This window comes from Macrotis lagotis, chromosome 1, assembly GCF_037893015.1.
Source record: "Macrotis lagotis isolate mMagLag1 chromosome 1, bilby.v1.9.chrom.fasta, whole genome shotgun sequence".
NCBI classification, from domain to species: domain Eukaryota; kingdom Metazoa; phylum Chordata; class Mammalia; order Peramelemorphia; family Peramelidae; genus Macrotis; species Macrotis lagotis.
In genome coordinates this window covers 306949173-306971679 of record NC_133658.1, presented here as the reverse complement: position 1 = coordinate 306971679, position 22507 = coordinate 306949173, and the positions used below count along the sequence as shown (strand labels likewise).

General features: G+C 34.7%; 1 protein-coding gene across 6 annotated transcripts in view; it reads left to right on the top strand.

Moving 5' to 3' along the window:
- The window catches only part of CYLD (CYLD lysine 63 deubiquitinase), a 153112-nt gene that overhangs the window by 55554 nt on the left and 75051 nt on the right, over positions 1-22507 (top strand). For 5 of the 6 annotated variants that reach the window (XM_074211346.1, XM_074211347.1, XM_074211348.1 and 2 more), the window contains one exon: positions 2406-2586. In XM_074211346.1, the coding sequence (XP_074067447.1) occupies positions 2406-2586 (181 nt within the window). Of the gene's footprint in view, positions 1-2405; positions 2980-22507 lie in introns of those variants that run through there. The other variant, XM_074211349.1, reaches the window with a different exon arrangement.

Genomic DNA, 22507 nt, shown 5'->3' with positions numbered 1-22507 from the left:
TTTGAACCCAGGTACTCCTGACTCCAAGGCCGGTGCTTTATCCACTGCGCCACCTAGCCTCCCCCACCCAGTTCAGTTTTTTAAGATGTTATTTTCTTCAGTATTTCTTTTGGTGCCTCCTTTACCAATCTGTTTATTTTCTTTTAATAATTTTCTTGTATCACTCTCATTTCTTTCCCTATACCCACTCTTCCTTTGAACATTTCTTCCATCTCTAACTTCTACTTCTATCCTTTCCTGTTCTATCTAAAACCTCCATTCCTATCTCTGCAATCTACTGTTTTCTTATTACACTTCATATCTACCAAAAGAAAGAGTGCTATTAAGTCTCAAAAAAGTCCTTACTAAATCTTATGGATAGATTCGATCTGTGATGTAAGAATATTTCTACTTGTGCAGTTCAGCATCTTCTCCTACAACTGTAGTCTTAGACGATTGTCTATAATAGTGATGTCATACTCAAAAACAAACAGGGGCCATTTAACCTTACATAACGGGCACTTGAGGATTCCATATTGACTTAGAAAACTATATGTTATTTATTTATTAATTCTTCAGTGCATTAAAATCAGATAAGAACTTTATATTAATCTGTTTCTGGTTGTATTTGGAAATGTTGTGGACCATGTGTTTGACACCTCTGATTTAGGACACTAAGAGTTTGAATGAGTTGCCCATGGTTACTAGTCAGTATATAATTGAGGATACTTAGACCAAGCTTTTTGTGATTCTGAGGCCAGTTCTTTATCCACTATTCCTTTCTGCCTCACTAAATTACAGGTAAATCCATGAGAGTTAATGGAAAGAAAGTTGGCAAAACTTTATGTATAGAGTGCCAGAGTTAGTTGTGCTGCCTTCTACTTGCCCAGGACTTCCCATTGTGTTCTTCCTTTTGAGTAGAGTTCTATGCTTTATTCCTATCCCTTTTCCACAGTATGAAAAATTTTCAAGTCTCAGTTCCATTTCATCAGCACATTATTCTTCATAGCTAATGAGATAAACTTAAAGAAGTTAAAGAAAATGGTGATAAAAAATTTATGGACTATTCTCTTTAAGATATACTTGCATTTTTAAGTGTCAACTCAGAGGCAAGAAAGATGGGCATTTTATACATAATAGTGAAGCCAGTGAGGGAGAGGAGAAGATTTTGGGTTAAAGGCTTTTTCCTAGGAGCCCTTCAAATCATGCCACATAGATATCTCCTAATCTAAGGTCAACCCTACCTAGAAAACAAACAAGACCTTATATTTAGCAGAAATGTTATTTGTGCACATTATTTATATGATCTCATCTGGCAGTCTTTACAGTGATTTAGGAGTATGCTATGGAAATGTGGATTATACATGAAATCTTACCATTTTTCCCTGTTGGAATCAGATGATCAATCAAGAAACATTTATCAACTTCTTATTCATATGGGACACTATGCTATAAACACTGGGGATACAAAGATAAAATTGAGACTCACTTTTGTAGCTCCAAGAAAAGCTTTCATTTTAACAGGGGCAGACCCACATCTATATATAGAAGTATTTCCTAATAGATAAAGATGTTTTCACAAGTTAGTTTGAGGAGAGAATATAGTACTATCTCAGAGCATAAAGAAAAACTTCTTAGAAATGTGGATGCTTACATTTAATTTTGAAGGAAATCAAGGGTTTTCTATTTCTTTGTATTTATTTTTTTCCCTTTCAATTTCACTTATAATCCAAAAGTTCTTGGAAATTTAGAATTTGGAGCATTTTTAAGATAGCAACAGGTTTCACTTGTTACATAGAGTTGTCAGAAGTTAAATTAGATGCTTTCAAATCTCATAGGAAATTCTAACTAAATCATAGGACTGTAAAATATTTATTTTGAGAGCAGGAAGAAGACAAACCTTATCAGTAGCCTCATTTTCAGTTTGTCCTTGAACTCTGACAGTCAGTGGAGGTTTTGTGTGTGTGTGTGTGTGTGTGTGTTAAAACTAAAAATATGATGCCCATTGCACTCATGAAGTCATGCAAAATATATTTTTGCATTAGCCATGTGTCCCCCCCAAACTCCTTCCTCCCCAAAGAAAGGCAGGAATAAAGAAGTTAAAAATATATACTTCAATCTGTACTCTCAATTCATCAGTTTTCTATTTGGAGGTGGAGAGTAGTTTTCACCAGTAGTTCTTGAGAATCGTGGTCATTCATTGTATTGATCAGAGATACTAAATCTTTCATAGACAATTATCAATATTGCTTTTTATTATTTAAATTATATGTTTTCAAAATGAGTCTCCTAAAACTGGAATTGGAAAAAAAGGAATGGTTCCTTTAGTTTTACTTTCATGTTGGGTTTGTTTGACATGGTAGCAGATAGAATTGAAAATTTTTTGTTGTATGAACTCTGAAAAGAACTATTTCTATTTTTCACAGGTGGTCAGAATGGCTTTAACATTCCTCAGGTTACCCCATGCCCAGAAGTTGGGGAGTACTTGAAAATGTCTCTAGAAGAACTGCATTCCCTGGACTCCAGGAGAATCCAAGGCTGTGCACGAAGACTTCTTTGTGATGCATATATGTGCATGTATCAGAGTCCAACAATGAGTTTGTACAAGTAAATATTTATGGTCAACTGGAAAGGATAAGACACTGTATGAAAATTTTTACTGTTGCATTTTACTTGAGTTGGCTGTCATCCATTGCCGGCATTGGATGCTTCCATGGTGATAATCCTTAAGAAAAGGATTAATGCATTTAAACACAAATTGCATTTATGTTATTGAATATTTAAAGAAGAAGTATTTTGCACTCTAGAAAGTATGTTTGTGTTGGTTTTTTAAGAAGTCTAATGAAGTTATTAAAACCTGAAGCTTTAAGTTAAGTGCACTGATCATATAATATTTTTGGAAGCATAGAAATTGAATTGTAACAGTTTTAAAAACCTCCTTTGTCCATTGAGAATGTCAACACACACACACACACACACACACACACACACACACACACACACATGATCCTGTGCTTTGAGAATCACAGTGGACCAAGGATACCAAATAATTTTTTCTTTGTAGCTAAATGGATGCCTTGAGGAAGAAATAATTTGATTTTATTAAGGGGCTTGATTTCTATAAAGTTATTAGAGTTGTTTTGCCGAATTTGTTTTGTTAACTCTTATGTATCTAGTTCAAGTTTTTGCATGTCAGGAATCCTCTGAATTTCTGTTTTTGTAGTTGTCAGAAAATACCTTTCCTTGCCCCCCCCAGTATTGTTGATTTCTGTTTGTTCTCCTTTCCCCCACCCCTGATAAATGCGTGAAATTTTTCTAAAAAAAAAATGTCTTTTGTGATATAATGGTCTTGAGGGATTGGGGCAATAATATTTGACAAATGAAACTGTTCATGTATAAGTAGTAGCTAGCAGCTAACTGATCTATTTTTTCAGACTTCTTTATAAATTTTTGTGGAATGGGGAACAGTAAAATTTATAAAAGTGTTCAGATATTAAGTTGAACCAAATACTAGCTTTTAGTAGCTAATCTTACATAAATGCAATTAAAAAAATTTAATTTGGTGTATGAAGTTATATAGTAAACTTTTCCTAAAAGATTTTAGCCCCCAAAACCTTTTGGTATATTTAAATCTAAATGCCTAGACTAAAAAAATTTAACTATCCAGAACCATAGCCAAGACCATAGCTAAGAAACTTAAGTTCAGATTAGTTTCGGCTGAGATCATGCTTCTTTGTGAATCTTTTTGTATCCAGTGAAACCATACTGACAACTGACTTCATATTGACTTCTTTCTAAATTAAGAAAAAAAGCCTGATAGTTTCTTAGTTAATATCCTTTGTGTTAATCTCCACAATTGAATGTTGTAGATTCTATTTCTAGATATGAATTTCATGTTGTGAAATGTGTAGTCTCAAATTATTTCATACTATTGATATCTCTGGGCTAACTTCCTAACCATGCAGAAAGATTAGAGAGGTTGTGTGCTTATAGCATATGACTGTATAAAAGTGTTTAATATCATAAAAATGCCCAAATGGCTAAAATCTTTACAAATAATGGAAAAAAAAATTAAAGTTTGTACTTTCTTTTCTTTAATTGCATCATTCTTTTAAAAATATTTATTAACTTTAAAAACTACAATAGTGTAAAAAAAGTTGTGATCTCAAATTGTTGGACAGGAAGTCTATATTCATGAGCTAAGATTAATTCAATAATATTTTGGGGAAGTGCCACATATTTCAAAGACCATTGTACTGGGTTTTAGGAGATATGTGTTCTAGTCCTGGATTTCTTAAAATTTATTTGACCCTAGGCAAGTCACTGACTTCTTGTGGCCTCAGTTTCTTAATCTGCAAAATTAGGGATTGGAAAGAAGTGACCTGTTAGGTACCTTCCCGATTTCATATTTTTTTAATTTATATAATACTTTTTCAACTAAGATCATTAACTTAATTAAAAACATACTACTTACTCTAGAGGACAAGTCAGGGTTCAAACTGTAAAATCTTTTATCTTCATTATCTTTATTTAATATCTATCTTTTGATATAATTATATTTAGCACTAATTTTGGGCATTTGATAAAAGGAAACTAGTAGATAATTCTTTCATTAAATTTTTTTAAATATCTAACTTAAAGAAAACCTGCCTCTGAGGAAAGATTTTTTAGTTAGTTTTTAAAGAACTGAGGGTTTATTGCCCACATTCTTTCCTTTTGATTTGTGGTACGTTTTTTTCTAAGGTTCCTTAGCCATTATTTATTTATTTTTGTTATACTGGAATTTTAATTTACTATTTTCCCTTGTCAATAGCACTTAAAATAAAAGAACTACTTCTTTTGAGGAGGGAATGAGAGAGAACAGTACTCTGGTTCTTTTTTTTATGATGACATTTTTTAAAGTAGTAAAAAAAAACCAACCAGAAGTACCCATCTTCTCTCCCTCTCTCTCTTTTGATTTTCATTCTTCTCCTTAACTTTCACTTTTTTCATCCAATGTGTATGAACTATCAAATGGGCAAGATTAGGGAGAGAGGACAGTGATGTTGTAATCTTAGATGGTGTTGGCAGCTTTCCCCTTTCCCTGCTCTAGTTTCTCTTTTTTATGTCAAGTTCTTCAACTTAAAAAAAAAGATTTGGGAATACTTTTTCCCCCTATTGCTTTCAAGAAAAAAAGATAATACAGGAGAATTCAATTATAGTATAATCATTATTGCATTCAGATATGGATAAAGATGTTTTATTTTTATGTCCACCAAAGAACAACTATTAAAAAAAGTTAATTCAGTGGGCATATAAGATCTTTTACCCCAATAGCAGCAGAATAAAGAGCTTCTACTATATTAAAGAAACATTTTATAGGTGAAAGGAAAAAAATAATTGTATGCTATTCAAAAAAAAGAAAATGTTAAAAAAGGGAATTCATTAATTCACTAATTCACTAATATTTATGTTGTTTCTTAATAACATAAATATTTGTATTAGTCAGTTTGAAAATTGGTAAATTCTCTATTTCTTTCCTATTCCATTTGTTTTGGCCTGCTTTTCTCCTTCAAGTTGTGCTCATCACATAGTAATTGTTTGGAAATAAAACATATATTAAGTTATTCTGTCTAATTATGAAGTAAATATAGCTTATATGTATACATTATTTTCTCTGCTCACCTTTATCTTGACACTCACTGCTTAGCTATTTGATTCTGTGCTTTTGAATAGTGATGGATAAATTTGTTCTAAGTATTAAATAATATGATATTGCAGGCTTTAGCTGAGTGTTAGGTGGTTGTCATCTAATAAATTTTAAGTACCCTCTATTATTTACTTAACTATGCTAAGCTCTGTGGAGAATTAAGAAGTAGTATAAGATATGGACCCTATCTTAGGAAATTTACACAATAATTGTGACATTGGGTTATCTTATATTATTTTGTTGATGATTCCTGGCATTAATGCGAACAATTAAGAGTTAATAATGGTACCAGATGTGTGATTTGTGTGCAAGGTTTCATAAAGTATAAATTTCATCTGTTTTAACAGGCTTTCCCTGAGATATTTATGGTCATTGGGAAACAAATGTACTATGGCTATGTCTTCTCAAATGGAAACTATTCTTCCCATATTTCAAGATGAGTTTTTTGTTGTGTTATCTGGACTTTTCCTTCACTATTTGAATTCTCTGGAAAAATATAGATTCTAAAGAACCAAAGAAATAAGGAGAAAAGTTACCATGCAGAATTGAAGACAACACACTATCAGCCACTTACTGGGTAAAAATATACAATCATGCATAGGAACTTGAGTTAATAGTTTACTAAAACAGAATATGTTTTTCTAAGGAATGATAACATTGATAAAACATGTATATCTTCTGTTGATGAAAAAAAATGAAGTTCCCAAAAACTGACCCCTAAAATTGCAAAGTCTAACATTTGCTAAGAAAATAGTGGATAAACTCTTAAAAATGTATGTGACAAGAAATATTACATGTAAACAAGGACTTACAATAGTCATAGATAGATATTACTCTTGTTTATTCAGAGAAAAATATTTCAGAAAGCAAACGATGCTACTGAAAATCATTATTTTCTTTGAGATTTAAAAAAATAGAAATATTATTCAGATGAAAAGAGAGGGGAAAAGACCTTTGTTTTATAGGAACCAGTGAAGACTTTCTAAAATTGTCACCTGTCAGGTGAGCAAAGGGAAGGATTCAGTAGACTTGTTAAAGGCCTGTTTTTGTGGCTGTAAACAAGATTTTAAAAAGTAGAAAATAAGAACCCAGAGTGCAAATATTTTTAGACAAAAGTTGAGCAGAAACTCTATATGACTTTAGGAGGAGGAGAGATGATTTTATTTCTTGTTTTCCTGTCTCTAGCAGGAATGCACCTTTTCTTTTGCTGTATTAAGGGCATAAATTCTTTTTTGCTAAGAGAAGGTAAGGAAAGAAACTCAGTGCTGAAGGTATATTCGAATTTGCCTTCAGCAAACAGACTTTCAGAAAACAAATATCCACTGATCTAAAAAATTAACTTGAATTTGATATATATCTATAAGTATTTAAATATGTGTGTGTATTCTTACATGCTAACATATATGGAGATGCAAATAGATATATACACATACATACATACATACATACATACATATATCCATGCACACATATTTAAAGCACTTTTTTCCTTAAGGAGTATCATGGAGACATAGGTGTCCCTAGTGACCATTTTACAAAATAGCCTAATACTGTATAATTCCATCTCCTGAAAGCCTTTATATTGTGTTGTTGGAGTTTTTGGTTCCATTTGTGACTTTCAAATTGTTTGGGGGTTTGTTTATTGTTAGTTTGGTGTAAAAAATGCTTTATTGTGTGCTTTGGTATCTTCCTAAGTCTTTTTTTTTTTTGCTTGAGGATTATACTTTATTTATGAAAACGTTCTTAAAAAATCATCATTGCATATTCCATTATTATCAGGTTGCTCTGATTTAGCCTTAATTTTGTTAAATTTTTTAGAGATGAATGAAGTGCTGCTGTGGAAAGGAATGTATTATATACTGTTTCTGTATCATTAAAATTAAATTTTTATGGTTCACTTATATTTCTTTTCTTTGGGGATGAATCTTGGATATTATGGGAAAACTGGAATTTGTATTAACTTATATAAATTTCATAAACTTGCTATGATACTAGAGAGGAATTTTATTCAATGATTGTTCTGAATTATGTTTGACTTCTTTTTAGGTTTTTGCAAGGCAATGGTGTTAAGTGGCTTGCCCAAGGCCACACACCTAGATAATTATTAAGTGTCTGAGGCTGGATTTAAACTCAGGTACTCCTGACTCCAGGGCCAGTTCTCTTTCCACTGTGCCACCTAGCCACCCCTATGTTTGACTTCTATAGAATGCAAATACAAATATTTCAGTTTTAGCTAGAATATCATCTACAGCTCTCAGCTGTTTGAAATGAATTAAGATAATCTCATTGGCAAATTTGAATATGCTTGAGGAAAATAGGGTATGCTTGTCAAACTATAGCCATGGTTATTTTAAGCATTATTTATATGTCCATATACTTAAAACGCTCACTATATAGCTTGTAATGAAAATACCATTTCATTTTAAGTTCATGGCCTAATGAAGTAGAACATTTTAAAGGTCTCCTATGATACTTTTAAATCCTAAACTACATGATGTTTGCATGGCAGAAGATTGTCTTGATTGTATTTTTTATTTTGTTTTTTCATATTATTTTATTTTTTCCATTTATATGCAAAGATAGATGAGGTAAATACTATAGGAACCAATTCCATTATACAGATGATGAACCTGAAACTAAGAGTAATTAATTATTTTGCTGAAGTTCACATACCTAATAAGAATTTCTTTTTTTCTTTCTTTTTTTTTTTAAGGTTTTTGCAAGGCAAACGGGGTTAAGTGGCTTGCCCAAGGCCACACAGCTAAGTAATTATTAAGTGTCTGAGACCGGATTTGAACCCAGGTATTCCTGACTCCAGAGCCGGTGCTTTATCCACTACGCCACCTAGCCGCCCCCCTAATAAGAATTTGAGGCAGGATTTGAACCCAACACTGTCGACTAGATGTAGGAAATTATTTGTTTACTTAGTGGTATTGATAGACATTAAGGGCCAGTAGACATAGGTGCTTATTTACATTTCTTTGTGAGTATCTTTTGTGAATTTTCTTTTCATGAAAGTTTGGAGGAGGAATAATTTCCATGCTTTGGAGTAATAGAGAGTATCAAAAGTTTTTCCTTTTTTGCCCAAATATTTGAAAATTTTTTAAACATTCCAGGCCACACCTAAAATGTTACAGATCATACACAGAACTGCCGCAAAAAAATTGAAGAGTTTGAAAACTTTTATACCTGTGCATACTTCATCCCCGATTCTTGTATCCTCCAAATGTTCAGTGTTCAGTCAGTGCCACAGTCTAAATGTTTTGTGGTTTTTTTGGTTCTTTGTGATGTTAAAAATCAGTTTAATACATTTTACCCAATTTTATATTTTCTCTTCAAAGAGCCCAACACTGAATATGTTCAAGAAATTATAAATAATTGCTGTTACTTTTACTCCCAATATTCAGGGTATTCAAAAATAAAGATAAATCTTGAATCTCACCTGGAGAAATGGATTGATTTTGGAAACATCAAGAATCTTGTGTAAAAATAGATTCTTATGGAGATCTTCTAGTATGTCCTATATAAAAGAGGGAAGCTTAGGCCTTGCCTAAGCATTGCATAGTTGTATTGCTAGTCTTCCCTCCATGCCAGAGAACCTGTGGACTGCTGATGATCAGTAGTCTGTGCTTCCACCTCCCCACTAATTCCAGCGATTTACATATTGCAAAACCATGATGCTTTCCAGTTTGTGTAGGAGGCAGCAATTTAAGAACACTTCTAAATGTTAAAATATGTTTTTAAGCTATGTTATTTGTTATCTTCAAGGTTTATTACCTGGATTCGTAGGGAGAAGGGTACAATTCTATCTTCAACTTGCTTGGAAAATTCAGCTGCTTGAGTCTTGAAGTTTGTGAAGAAATGCAAAGGGACTGTAGGGTTTGTGTAAAAGCTATTTTGGTTAGAGCTAATTGCAATAAACTCTTTTGATTAGTATCTGCCCCCTGGGGGGAAAAAAAAAACTAGATTAGCCAAGACTATTAGGGGCAGAATACTCAGATGATTTATTCAATTCAAATTATGGGGAAATATATTAATTATCATTAACATTCAGCTCTAAGACTTTTAAACACATGTTTGTCTTATATTTGGATTGAACTACATTTCGTGAATATGCAACTGTTTTCCTTGGTCAATTCCTTATGTAGTGCCCTTGGTTTTTAGTAAAACTTATCTTTACCAAAATAATTTTCAAATTCTGTTGAGGCTTTAAATAAGGAAAAATTTTGAGGAAGGGAGTACTAAACAGTATAGATCATTTTTTAATTTTTTAATTTTGCCTATTTTCTGAAACTCTGAGAGCTATGTTGTAGAGGCAGTTGAAAGTGTAATTTCCAAAGTCGTGTTCTGTGTATATTTTAGCTTTGAGTTTATTTTGTTTCACATCTGCTTTAAAGGCAAATCTATCTGAGAGGGATGTCCTGCATAGGATTTCTTTTTATTGTCATTGTGCATTATTTTGGGCAATTATCCTAGGAAATAGGAAGAAGTGTTTTGGTTAGAAATGGTCATAGTTGTGCATTGGTGGGTGCACATTTTGATCTAAGTTTGTTTAGGGAAGCTAAATGTTCGTGTTTGAACATTCCATATTAACAATGCAAAATCCTTCAGGAGCAAAAAAGTGATACTTCTCTCATTATCACCTATGTGCATTATTGAAACAGTTTCCTAAAAGTTGCTACTTTCACTGCTTTCTAGAACCATCTTTTCACTGTAGTCAGAATAATCTTCCTTAAACACAATTTGACAGAATTCTATCACTTTCATTTGTCTTATTAATAGCAATGCTTTCTAAGGTCCACTTGATTTCATTATCCAGCTGAACTATTTAAAATCCTAAAAGATGATGTTGTTAAAGTGCTGCACTCAATATGCCAGCAAATTTGGAAAACTCAGTGGTCATTGGATTGAAAAAAAATCAGTTTACATTTCAATAAAGAAGGGCAATGCCAAAGAATGTTCAAATTACTGAACAGATGGGTCATTTTATACACCAGTAAGGCTATGCTTAAAATTCTGCAAACTAGCCTTTAGTAATATGTGAATAGAGAATAGATGAGCAGATTGTTTTTTTAAATTTTTTTTAATTTAAGGCAATGGGGTTAAGTGGCTTGTCCACAGTCACACAGCTAGATAATTATTAAGTGTATGAGGCTGATTTTGAACTCAGGTCCTCCTGACTCCAGGGCTGGTGCTCTATCCACTGTGCTACCTAGTTGCCCCAAGAGCAGATTGGTTTTTGAAGAATTAGAACTGGAAACCAAATTGCCAACATTTGCTGGGTTATGGAAAAAGCAAAAGAGTTCCAGAAAAGCATCTACTTCTGTCATTGGCTATTCTAAAGCCTTTAACTGTGTAGGTCACAACAAAATGTGGCAGGTCCTCAAAGAAATGGGAGTACCAGATCATCTCACTTGTCTCTTAAAGAAACCTGTATTTAGATCACAAAGCAATTAGTTTAAGATTGAGAAAGGTGTACTATAAGACTGTATTTAACTTATACTCAGAGTATACATCATATGCAACAAAAGCTGAAATTAAGGTTGCTAGAAGAAATATCAACAATCTCAGAAAAACAGTCAATACTACTTTGATGGCAAAAAGTGAGGGTGAAAGAAGAGTATAAAAGCTGGGTTGAATAAAACTTGAAAAAAAAGTAAGATTTTAGCAATTGATTTTATCACTTCCTGGAAAAATAAAGGTAGAAGAAATAGAAGTAGTGCCAGATCTTATATTTCTGGACTTAAAGATCACTGCAGATGGTGATTATAGCCATGAAATTAAAAGAAACTTGCTCCTTGGAATGAAAGTTATGGCAAATTTAGACAGTATACAAAAAAAGCAGAGATATCACTTTACACAGAGGTCCATATAGTCAAAGCTATGGTTTTGTCAGTAGTGATATATGGCTGTTATAATAGTTGGACTATAATGAAAGCTGAGTACCACATAATTGATGCTTTCAAATGGTGGTGCTGGAAAAGACTTGAAAATCCCTTGGACCACAAGTTAGATCAAAGCATTCAATATTTAAAGAAATTAATTCAGACTATACATTGGAAGGACAAATACTGAAGTTTAAATACTTTGGCCACATTCAGAAAATGTTTTACAGATAATATTAGTATAATATTAATGTTATTATTATTATCATCACATCTAATCCATACTTAAATTTTTCTATCAGTCTTGACTCAGTGGGTCATCTGCTTACAAATCCTTTACCATCTTCATTTTTTTTATAGATAGAAACAATACGCTATTTTTGTAAAGTCATAAAATCATTGATGTAAGACTGGAGGGCTCTTAATTCTAATGCCAACTAATCTAACTCCCTCTTTTCACAAGTCAGAAAATGGAGAATCTAGGTATGTTAAGATAGGATTTGAACTCATGAGTTCTGATTCTCCCTAAGACTGGCTATAAAGTCCATGATATTTTCACTTTACCATACTGGCAACCCCCTCATTTTACAGATGAAGTAACTGAAGCTCAGAGATGTCAAGTCACTTGTTCCTAGTAACACAACTAATAAATATGAGAAGTAAGATTTAAACCCAGTACTTCTCTGTGCCAAGGTACTCATTTTACTTTTGGACAGCTTTAAATGTTAAGAATTATTTCCACCTGTTTCTCCTAGTTCTATTCTTTCATGTTCTTTCATTTTTGGAGGATAAGTATACACACACACACACACATATATATATAATATATATATATATGTATATACATGTATATATGTAGTTTCTTCAACCAGTCCTTATATGAATTCTGTGAATCTAAATTCATAATCTTGGCATTCTTGACTCCTCACTTTCTCACACCACATATAAAATCAACTCCTGAATTTTGCCATTTTTATCTTTACAACATCTCTCCAACCCAATACTTTTTTTCATTCATGGCAAGTTCTCACTTCTTGCTTGGAGAATTTCAGTAACGGTCTTAAGTCATCTCTCTGCTCAAGTCTCCCCTCTCTCTAGGCCATCCAAAAAGCTATTGCCAAAGTAATTTTTTGGAAGCATAGGTTTCACCACAAGACCTCTCCTTCCCCAAGTCCATCAGCTTCTTATTGTCTTTAGGTTAAAATCAAATGGAGAAATTTTGAATGCTCTGAATAAATTCCCTTACCCTGGCAGTTCCAGGGATGAACAAATGAATGATGAAGTTGACATCTCATTTCCAGGCCTAACTCAGTGTTTAGGAGGTGCCAAAGGAAAGTGTGAGAAAGAAGAGGTATTAGACTGCCTACCAGACTAGAGGTATACAGAACCATTGTGTTGACATCATTGTTATATACCTGTGAAATCTGGACAGTATACTCAGTGCCATGCCAGGAAATCAAATTGCTTCCATTTGAATTGTTTTAGGAAGAGTCTGAAGATCATTTGGCAAGATAAGGTACCAGACAGATGTCCTTTCTCAAGCTGAACTGCTAAATATTCAGATTGTACTGCAGAGAGCACAGCTTCAGTGGTCTGGCTTATGTTATTTGAAGGCCAAACATCCATTTGCCTTAAAGGCTATTTTACAGAGACTCATAGATATCAGATCACTCTAAAGTTGAAGAACTTTAGTATCAATTGTGAGACATAGGACTGTTCAGCATGGAATGCCTACATAAAAGAAAGTGCCATCCTTTATGAGCAAAGCAATTTAGTAGCTCAAAAGAAATGTGAGATGCACAAATTTAGAGATAGCTCCACTCTAAATGCTTGTGTGGACTATTTGCTTGTGCTCAACCTTTGGTAGAGCATTTTGGGTTCATATTGGTATGATTAGCCATAATTGGACACGTACTTTGACCTTAACTTAGTTATTCCACTTTAGTCCTCTTTGGGAACAAAGGATAGCAACCAAATAACTTAAGCATCCACCAGGATAAAATATAAATCCCTCAGTTCAGCTTTTAAAGCCTTTCACAACCTATGGTCCCAACATTCGATCTTTCCAACTTCGTTGGACATTCTTCTTTTCTCTAGCACTCTGATCATTCCAGTTTATCCTCTCTTCCTCATTCATAACTTTTCATCTCCTGCTCACCCCTCATGCCTAGAATACCTTCTACTTTGTCTCATAGAGTCCCTCTCCTCTTATGAGATGTAAGTTGTTTTGTGTGTAGCAAAATAACTTTGATGAAGATTTTTCATTTAGCCTTTCCTGATCCCCAAATGCTAGTTTCCTCTCTTTCAAACTTCACCATTTAAATTACTTTGTATATTTGACTTAACTATCTTTATATTCTATGTTTGGAGATGGGGAGTGTTCAGGAGGATTGGCACCTCTGATGTGAGGGCTTGCTGAGTCCTCTTCAGGACTGCTCATCTACCTCTGTGTCCACCTGTCACTCAACCTGCATCTGTGGCTCTAGTCCCACTTCTGGACTCCCTCATTTTTCCCAGGTGAGAGTTGGAGGGGTGGGAGACAAGGAAGACAAAGGAGATAAGTACTCCATCAGGATCTACAAGTACTCTGTTTATTTACCAAAACACCAGTGCTTGTCACTCTCATCTACTCCCACTCCCATGGTAGTTCATAAAACAAGGTTCTGATGTTCAAAGGCACCAGGTGCTGATAATCTACAGTATTCTCACATACCACAGTCCCCAACAAAGAAGCTGTTGTATGCACAGTGACCACCCCCATTAGATGGGGTAAACCAGGGTGAGGGGAACCAACAGGCCTCAAACCTGCCAGTGAGTTAGGGTGATGTCTACCCCAAGCTTGTGAAAACTTTTCCTGGAATAATAGTCATATGAGAACAATTTGTTCTAATAGCCATGAAGGTTGCTAAAGTAGGTACTGTGGGGGTGCCTCAAGTTTAGTTAGGCATCAAAGATGCCGAGGTCATCCACTGTATCCTGGGCCAACATGAGTCATCCTGCCACTAGATTTCCAGGAAAAAAGTGTGGTTGATGACTTTGTGCACCTCTGTCCCACTTAAATCTAATTCACACATAAGACATTACCTCTTGACGACCTTGAGCCTTTTCAGGAAAAAAAGGATAAAAGTTGCATGTATGTGTGTATGCATATATGTGTATATATATATATATATTTTTCATCTGTTTTGGTCATACATCATTCATGACCCCATCTGGGGTTTTCTTGACAAAGATATTGGAGTGTTTGCCATTTCCTTCTCCAACTCATTTTATTTTACAGATGAGGATCTGGGCCAAACAAGGTTAAATGGCTCACTCAGTTATATAACTAGGAAGTATCTGAGATTGGATTTCGAACCCAGGTCTTCCTGTTTCCAGGTCCAGCACTTTATCCATTTCATATATATTTATTTGTACTTGTTATCTCACTCATTAAAATATTAGTTTATTGAGAATGGGGATTGCTTTAGTCTCTCTGAACTTTATTCCTAATGTCTAGGAGATACTTTTGATTGATATGTCATGATCTCAAGTCCAAATCCAATGACATTTTCTCAGTTTCAACTTGACCTCTGTGTAGCATTTGATATTGCTGATCAGCTTTTCTCATGATACTTCTCCCTCTGCTATTTGTCTATCTTTTCAGTCTCTTTTTGCTGGACCATACTTATTCCAGTCCTTAATTGTGTGTTTACCCCCAAGGTTATACTCTCCTTTCTTTTCTAGCTATATTCTTTCTCTTAGTAACATCCTTTTCACTCATGAGACCTATTATTATTTCTATGTAGAAAACTGTCAGACCTATCTATCCAACCCTTCAGAATTAGTCTTGAATCTCATGTGCATTTTGTCCTAGATGCCTTGTAAACTTATCAAACTCATTATCATATTAAAAGCTAAATTATTTTCTCCCTTAACCATCATTTCTTAATTATTTTTAATGTCATGGACTTCTTTTGTGATTCTCAGAATATTTTTAATGTTCCCCCTAAAACATAGGGTTACAAAAGAAATCTATTATTTTGAAATACTCATAAAACATTAAAAAAAATATGGAAACTAGGTCTAGAACCTCTGACCTATCTCTCCTCTTCTTCCATTTTTTTGGGGGGGCAAGGCAATGGGATTAAGTGATTTGCCCCAGGTCAGTTTTGAACTCAAGTCCTCCTGCTTCCAGGGCCAATGTGCTATCCACTTAGCTTCCCTATGCCTCCTTCTAACCTATTTCTTTAAGGCATCACTCTTCCAGTCACCCATATGCTTAACTTAATTCATTTTCTCTCATCTCATCTATCTAATCAACTGCCAAATCTTATCAATTCTACTTTCATGTTCTCATATCTGTCCTCTTCTCTTTCTCATATGACCACTACTCCAGTTCAGACCTTCATAAACCTTTTTCCTGAACTATTGTGATAACTTCCCAGTTAGTCTTGTTTCAAGTCCTTTCCTCTCCATCCTTCATATACCTGCCTATGTGATATTTCCTAAAGCAGAAGTTGGGTCACTGACCACCATAAACTTCAGTGGTTCCCCCTATTGCCTCTAGGATCTAATAAATTTCACTGTTTCATATTTAAAGCCCTTCACCATGGTGCTCCAATATATCTTTCTGGGCTTATTCTATATTACTTTGCTTTATACACTCTATGGTCCAGCAAAACTGGTCAGCTTGCTGTTCCTCTCATAAGGTCTCATAAGGTATTCTATCTCTGTGCCTTTCAACCAATGAACTATTTTTTGTGACTAGAATGCATTCCCTTCCCATCCCCACCTCTGAACTTTATTTAGAGGTCAGCTCAAGTGCCACTTCCTATGTGAGGCCCCCCCCCCGACTTATTTGAACATATATTGTCTTCCCAAATAGAATTTAGGCTCCTTGAGGGAAGTGGGTATTTCACTTTTGCCTTTTAATTCACAGTGCCAACCACATATACTTATTGATCGGTCCTTGGTACTGGTGTCATTTCCAGTTCATCTTTAAATAAATCCTTTGCCCACTTCCCCCCCTCCCCTTTGTAACTTGATTTAAATATGCCCTTTGCTTTGTTGAAACTTAGAGCTGGAAATCTTAATCTAAGGTCCATGGACTTAAAAAAATTTTTTTAATGACTTTCAGTATACAGTACATATGTGTGTATGTGTATATATATATATATGTATATTATATATAGATAGCATTTTATTTTAATGCACTTAAAATCATTGTCTTAAGAAGGGAATATTAGGTTTTCCCGGACTGCCAAAGGGTCTATTAAAAACTCTTGTCAGGTTTGATTTTCTTTTGTGTATCGTGCCCATAATAGATTTTTGTTTCCATTCTGGCCACTAGAAAAGTAAATTAAGTTACAAGGAGCAATTCAGTTCAATTCACCAAGCAGTTTTTGAATTTATATGTGTATATATACATATACATATATATATATGTATATGTATATATAAGGTTCTGTGCTAGGCATTGAAAGATTTCTTGATCAGAGATAAATCACTGGGCCAAGTGACTGAGGACGTGAAATAGGTATATTTAAGTCTGCTAGAAAATTGTTCTGTTTGATGGGGAAAGAATTGAATAATCATTTTGTAAATGCAACTTTGTAATATGTAAAAGTAATGCCTTTTTATGAAATAAAAAAGATACCTGAACAGTCATTTTCTCTGAAGAACTTCAGCAAGAAAATAAATAGCCATCTGTCCTGAATGGCTCAGGTTTTCACATGCCCAAGGGTAGGAGGCCTGGACCAGATGACTGCTCAGATTTCTTTTTTGATCATAGATTTTATGATCTAGATAAAAATGGGACTAGAGAGGGAAGCAATATTAAAGATCTTTAAATCCTCATCTCTTTAAACTAATTAACATCTCTCTTCTCCAGTCCTCAAGCATCCTTCTTCTCTCTTTGATTAATATTTTAAACTTACATTCTTTCCTACAATTCCATTGATGAAATCGAAAAAATCCAAGTTGAAATTTTCTTAGGAAAACAAAACAAAAAGATGTAGTTGGTCTTCTGAGTGCAGCAAGCGCCATCTTGTGGCTTAAATTTGTCATACTGGCACTTGAATTCAGAACTTGGACACTTTTGGGTATTGACAGGAATTGTATCAAGGAACTGGCAAAAGTATTCAATATACTTTGAAAAACAATGTAGAATTTATCTCCTTAATTCTCTTTAGTTTATTCACAAAATAAAGAATTATGAATACAGTGGAATTTTAAGTTTTCTTTGTACTTGTTCATTGAGAGTTCGACATTCATAAATGTTTGTATCTGACAAAAGATCATAGTCATCTTTCTAATTGAGAGATTCATGAGTTGATAATGGCCCCTCCAAATTAGCTCTTAGTGGCCAACTTTCTGGTCATGTACCTGTCTATTTAAACCAGGCTGAATTTCAGCCAGTGGATGTCCTATATAGATATACATAGTGTATTGTTAATCCTATAAACTAGATCTTGGTAGTTTACTAGGTAGAGCTTGTGTTCTATTGATAGAATCTTCAAGCTCAACCTTCTATAGTTTCTCTCTCTCTCTCTCTCTCTCTCTCTCTCTCTCTCTCTCACCAGAATGACATGTTGTGTATGTGTCTTTCTGTACTTGTGTCTGTGTGTGTACACCCACATGTGCACAGCACTCAATGTGAACCACATAATTTTTATATTCTATTTTCCAGCAATTAAAATATATAAATCTATCTAGGATAATGTTCTTTAGAAGAGTTAGTGCCATCTATTGGAAGAAAAGGATTTAGTTATTAGTTTTTTTTTTCTCCTTGTATTTAGGAAGTTATTGAATTGAAGTGGTGGTATGTAGATAATTAGTCTGAATGACAACTGCTTTTGTTTTAGGATGAAATCTCAGAGTTCAGAAATTTTGTCTTCTAATTTCTCTTCTCTCTCTCTCTCTCTCTGTCTCTGTCTCTGTCTCTCCAAAGGTTGTATGTCTTTAAATATTCACCAGCTGTACCACAGCTGAAGTTGTATACATTCCAGTATGAATCTAAGATAGATCAAAGGCAGCAATGGAAATTTTCCTAAATTCTGAAATATCAGAAAAGATAGTCAAATTTTGGATGAAAGAAATCTAGAAAGAATTCTTTTTAGAATTAGAATTGCATGATGACATTAGTAACAATCCCTAATTAGGTCTGAACCTACAAAACCACAGGAGTTTTTTTTAATGTATTTGTACCATCTGATCTGAGTTGTTAACCCTTTTTCCTCATCCCCCTGAACTGGTTGAGGAGGTAGTCTTGCTATTGGTATGACAATCCAGTGCATAAATACTCATACTCAACTTTGTTTTCCACATTATTGGAAAAGGATAATGATGTAAATAATCCAAAAAGTACTTGTGGTGGGTTATTTCCATGATTTCTGGTTTATAATCAATTTGCTTTTCCAGACAGGTTCAGGTTTATATTCAGGCTTGAATGTCCTGGACTCTCAGAAATTGACTCTTCAGGGGCAACTGGGTGGTGCTGTAGTTACAACATGGGCCTTGGAGTCAGGAGGACCTGAGTTCAAATCCAGTGTCAGACACTGTGTGATCTCAGGCAAATCACTTAACTTCATTGCCCCACAAAAACTAAAAAGAAAAAAAAAGAACTGATCCTGCAGTGGTGACACAGGAAGGTACTGATTGTGGCAGAAAATCAGTCAGGGGAAACAAATTTGGTATGGGTGATTCAATACTGGAAGTAGAATGCATCTTTTGTTTAGGACTTTGCAAACCTTAAGACACTATGTAAATGTCTTTATTATCATTAATCCAGATATGTGTATCCATCAGTGTAGTGGACTTGAGATGGGGGTAATTCCCTCTAAGGAGGAAAATTACGTTGTTCTAAAATTTATAGTTTTGAGAGTGGCTTGGAATGCTGAAAGGTCAAAGGTCTTGCCCAAGGTGACAGAACCTCTTTGACCAACCTACTCAGGTGAGATCAATTAAACTTCTCAGGTGAGAAGAGCATTTAAACTTCCTCTGGGCATAGTGTATCCTTGAGGAAAAGTATCCCTTGCTGGTCTGGGATAGCATCTTCCATCTTCCCCAAAGCAACAACTTTCATCTCTCAGCACAAGGCAGCTTTTACCCTCCGCTGCCAGCCCATCTCCCAACAGTGACATGAAGAACTTCCTGTGCAAAGTAGAGCAACTTACCTTTTGACCTCAGACATTCCATCTCCTGCTTCAAATGTCCATTGAAGAAAAAATTCCTTGAAGGAAAAGTGGTGAGGGATAGACTTCTTTCTTCAGCTATGCAGATTCAACTTCCATTCCCTGCTTCATCCTTTTCAGGCCTGATCTTTCCTGAAGGAACAAGAGTAGGGAAGCTCAGCTTCCCATCTGACCATCTGACTGTGCCTTCCACCTCAAACTACACTTGCCACCTGTCTCATCACCCTTCACTCAAAAGTGAACATTCTCACATTTTCTTATGTGACAGAACACTTTAAATCCCAGTGTTCTGATTGCCTTTAGATCATAATCCACATCTCATCCCCATAAACCCCTCAACCTTCCCATCTCCAAATTTCAATTAAATATCATCTATCCCTTCCGCTGTGTTCTATGGAATGTTTGCTCATAGACAACATAAGTCTCTTCATCCTAAATTTTTTTCTTTCCCACTCCTTTGATCTACTAGCTATTGCTGAATCCCCCCTCTGCCCCCTATGACTATGCCTTTCAGTCCCTTAAACCTTTAATTCTCTCCCTACTCTAGATATTCTTTTTTCTTTTTCCTATCTTGATCCCTTGCTTGAACCAACTCAACTCTACATTGACCTCTTCTCTTGAATCCCCAGACCACTTATTATTTCATTGATTATGCTCAGCCAACCTTTTCTTCCATGATTTGCCTTGATGCAGCTATTCTGACTGATCCATTAACATTTTTTTCCACACACTCAAATGGGTCTCTCTCCCTATAGACAATTTCATTGTTCCTCCCTTATCCTACTTTCGAAAACAACTCTACCACATGTTTTTTAACCCTCTTCAAACCTTCCATGGTGTCCCCCCTCCCTATCCTCATATTTTACAGAAAAAATTAAGGCCAATCACATGAACTCTCTCTTCTTGCCTCTTTCTCATCTTCATTCAGATACATTCTGCTCCTGTCTCCTCCTTCATCTCTGTGAAAGTGTGATGAGGCAGCCTTACTTCTTATTGAGGCTAACCCCTCTCCTTGATCCTGTTCCATCTCTTGTCCTCCAGCAGATATCTCTTCTGTGATCTGTAATCTATCACTTATTTTCAATCTCTCCCAATTTACTGACTCATTCCTTACTTCCCACAAACATATTCATAACTTCTTCATTTTTATAAGCAAAAAAACCCCTCTTACTTGATTCTTCCATCCCTACTTGCTGTCAACCTATATCTCTAAAATTTTTTGAAAAGGTCATCTCCAATAGATATCTTTCACTTTTTCCTCAGTCTCTTATTAACACTTAAATCTTATTTATCATTTGACCCAAAGTCTTCTCTTCAAAGTTTCCAATGTTGTCATAGTTGCCAAATTCAAAAGCCTTTTTATCAATCTTCATTCTTCTAGACCTCTCTGCAAGCCTATGACACTGTTGATCACTCTCTCCTTGATACTCTCTTCTTTCTAGATTTTCAGAACATCACTCTCTCCTGGTTCTCCTGCCTATCTGACCCCTCCTCAGTCTCCTTTGCTGAATTCTCTTTCAGATAATAATCTGAAAGGCATCCCTTATCATTCAGGTCTTGGATCTCTTTTTTTTCTCTCCCTCTCTGCTACTTCATTGGTAATCTTATCAACCCCCATGAATTTAATGCTGATGATTCTCAAATCTACTTACTTCAAATTCTCTGCTGACCTATAGTTTGGATTTTCCAACTGTCTTTCAGATATCTATAACTAAATATTTTCTCCCTTAATTTATTTTTTCCCAATTACATATAAAGATGGTTTTCAACATTTATCCTTTTGTAAGTTCTTGAGTTCACATTTTTCTACCATCCTCTCTTCCCCTTCTCTCTCTCTCTCCATGGCAGCAAACAATCTGATATAGGTTGTAATATACAGTCATGTTTAACATATTTCCAAACCAGGTACGAAGTAAAAGAAGGGTTAAAATTAAGGGGGCAGGGAGATCAAGAGAGAGAAAGAAAGAACATAAAAGAAGTTTTAAGAAGTGAGCATAGTATGTTTTGCTCTGCATTCAGACTCCATAGTTTTTCTCTGGATTTGTGGATGGCATTTTCCATCACATGTTTCAGGATTGTCCTTGATCATCAACTTAACAGAGGAGTGGTATCCATCATAATTGGCCATCTCACAATATTGCTGTTAATGTGTGCAGTGGCCTCCTGGTTCTACTCACTTCACTCAGCATCAGTTCATGCAAGTCTTTCTAGGCTTTTCTAAATCCATCCACTGATTCATTCTTATAGAAACACTAGTTGTGAAAATTGTTTTCCAGCTTTCTGCATTTCTTCTAATCTTGGTTGCATTGGTTGTATTTGTGCAAAACCTTTTTCTTTACCTCCATCCTATCTTCCCCTATTTGTACTTTTCTTTTTCCCTTCTCTTTACCCCTTCTCCTCAATGTTTTGTTTTTGGCTACTACCTGCCTTATACTGTCCTTTCCCCATTCCCTCACATTTCTGTGAAGGGTAGGATAAATTTCTAAATCCAACTGAAAATGTATATCATTCACTTTTTTGAGCTGAATCTGTTGAGAGTAAAATTTAATCTGTTTATATTCCTCCCTACTTTCCCTCTACTATAGTAAGTCTTTTTTGCCTCTTCATGTAGTGTTATCCTCTAATGCTTCCACCTTCTCCCAGTATAATCCTTTTTGTAAGTCTTAATTGTTTTAGACTGTCAAATTGTACTCCTTTCAACTGTCCTAAGTATAATTCTCAAGAGTCATAAGCATCATCACATAATTTATACCCACACCTTCAGTCTGGCTATCTTCTTT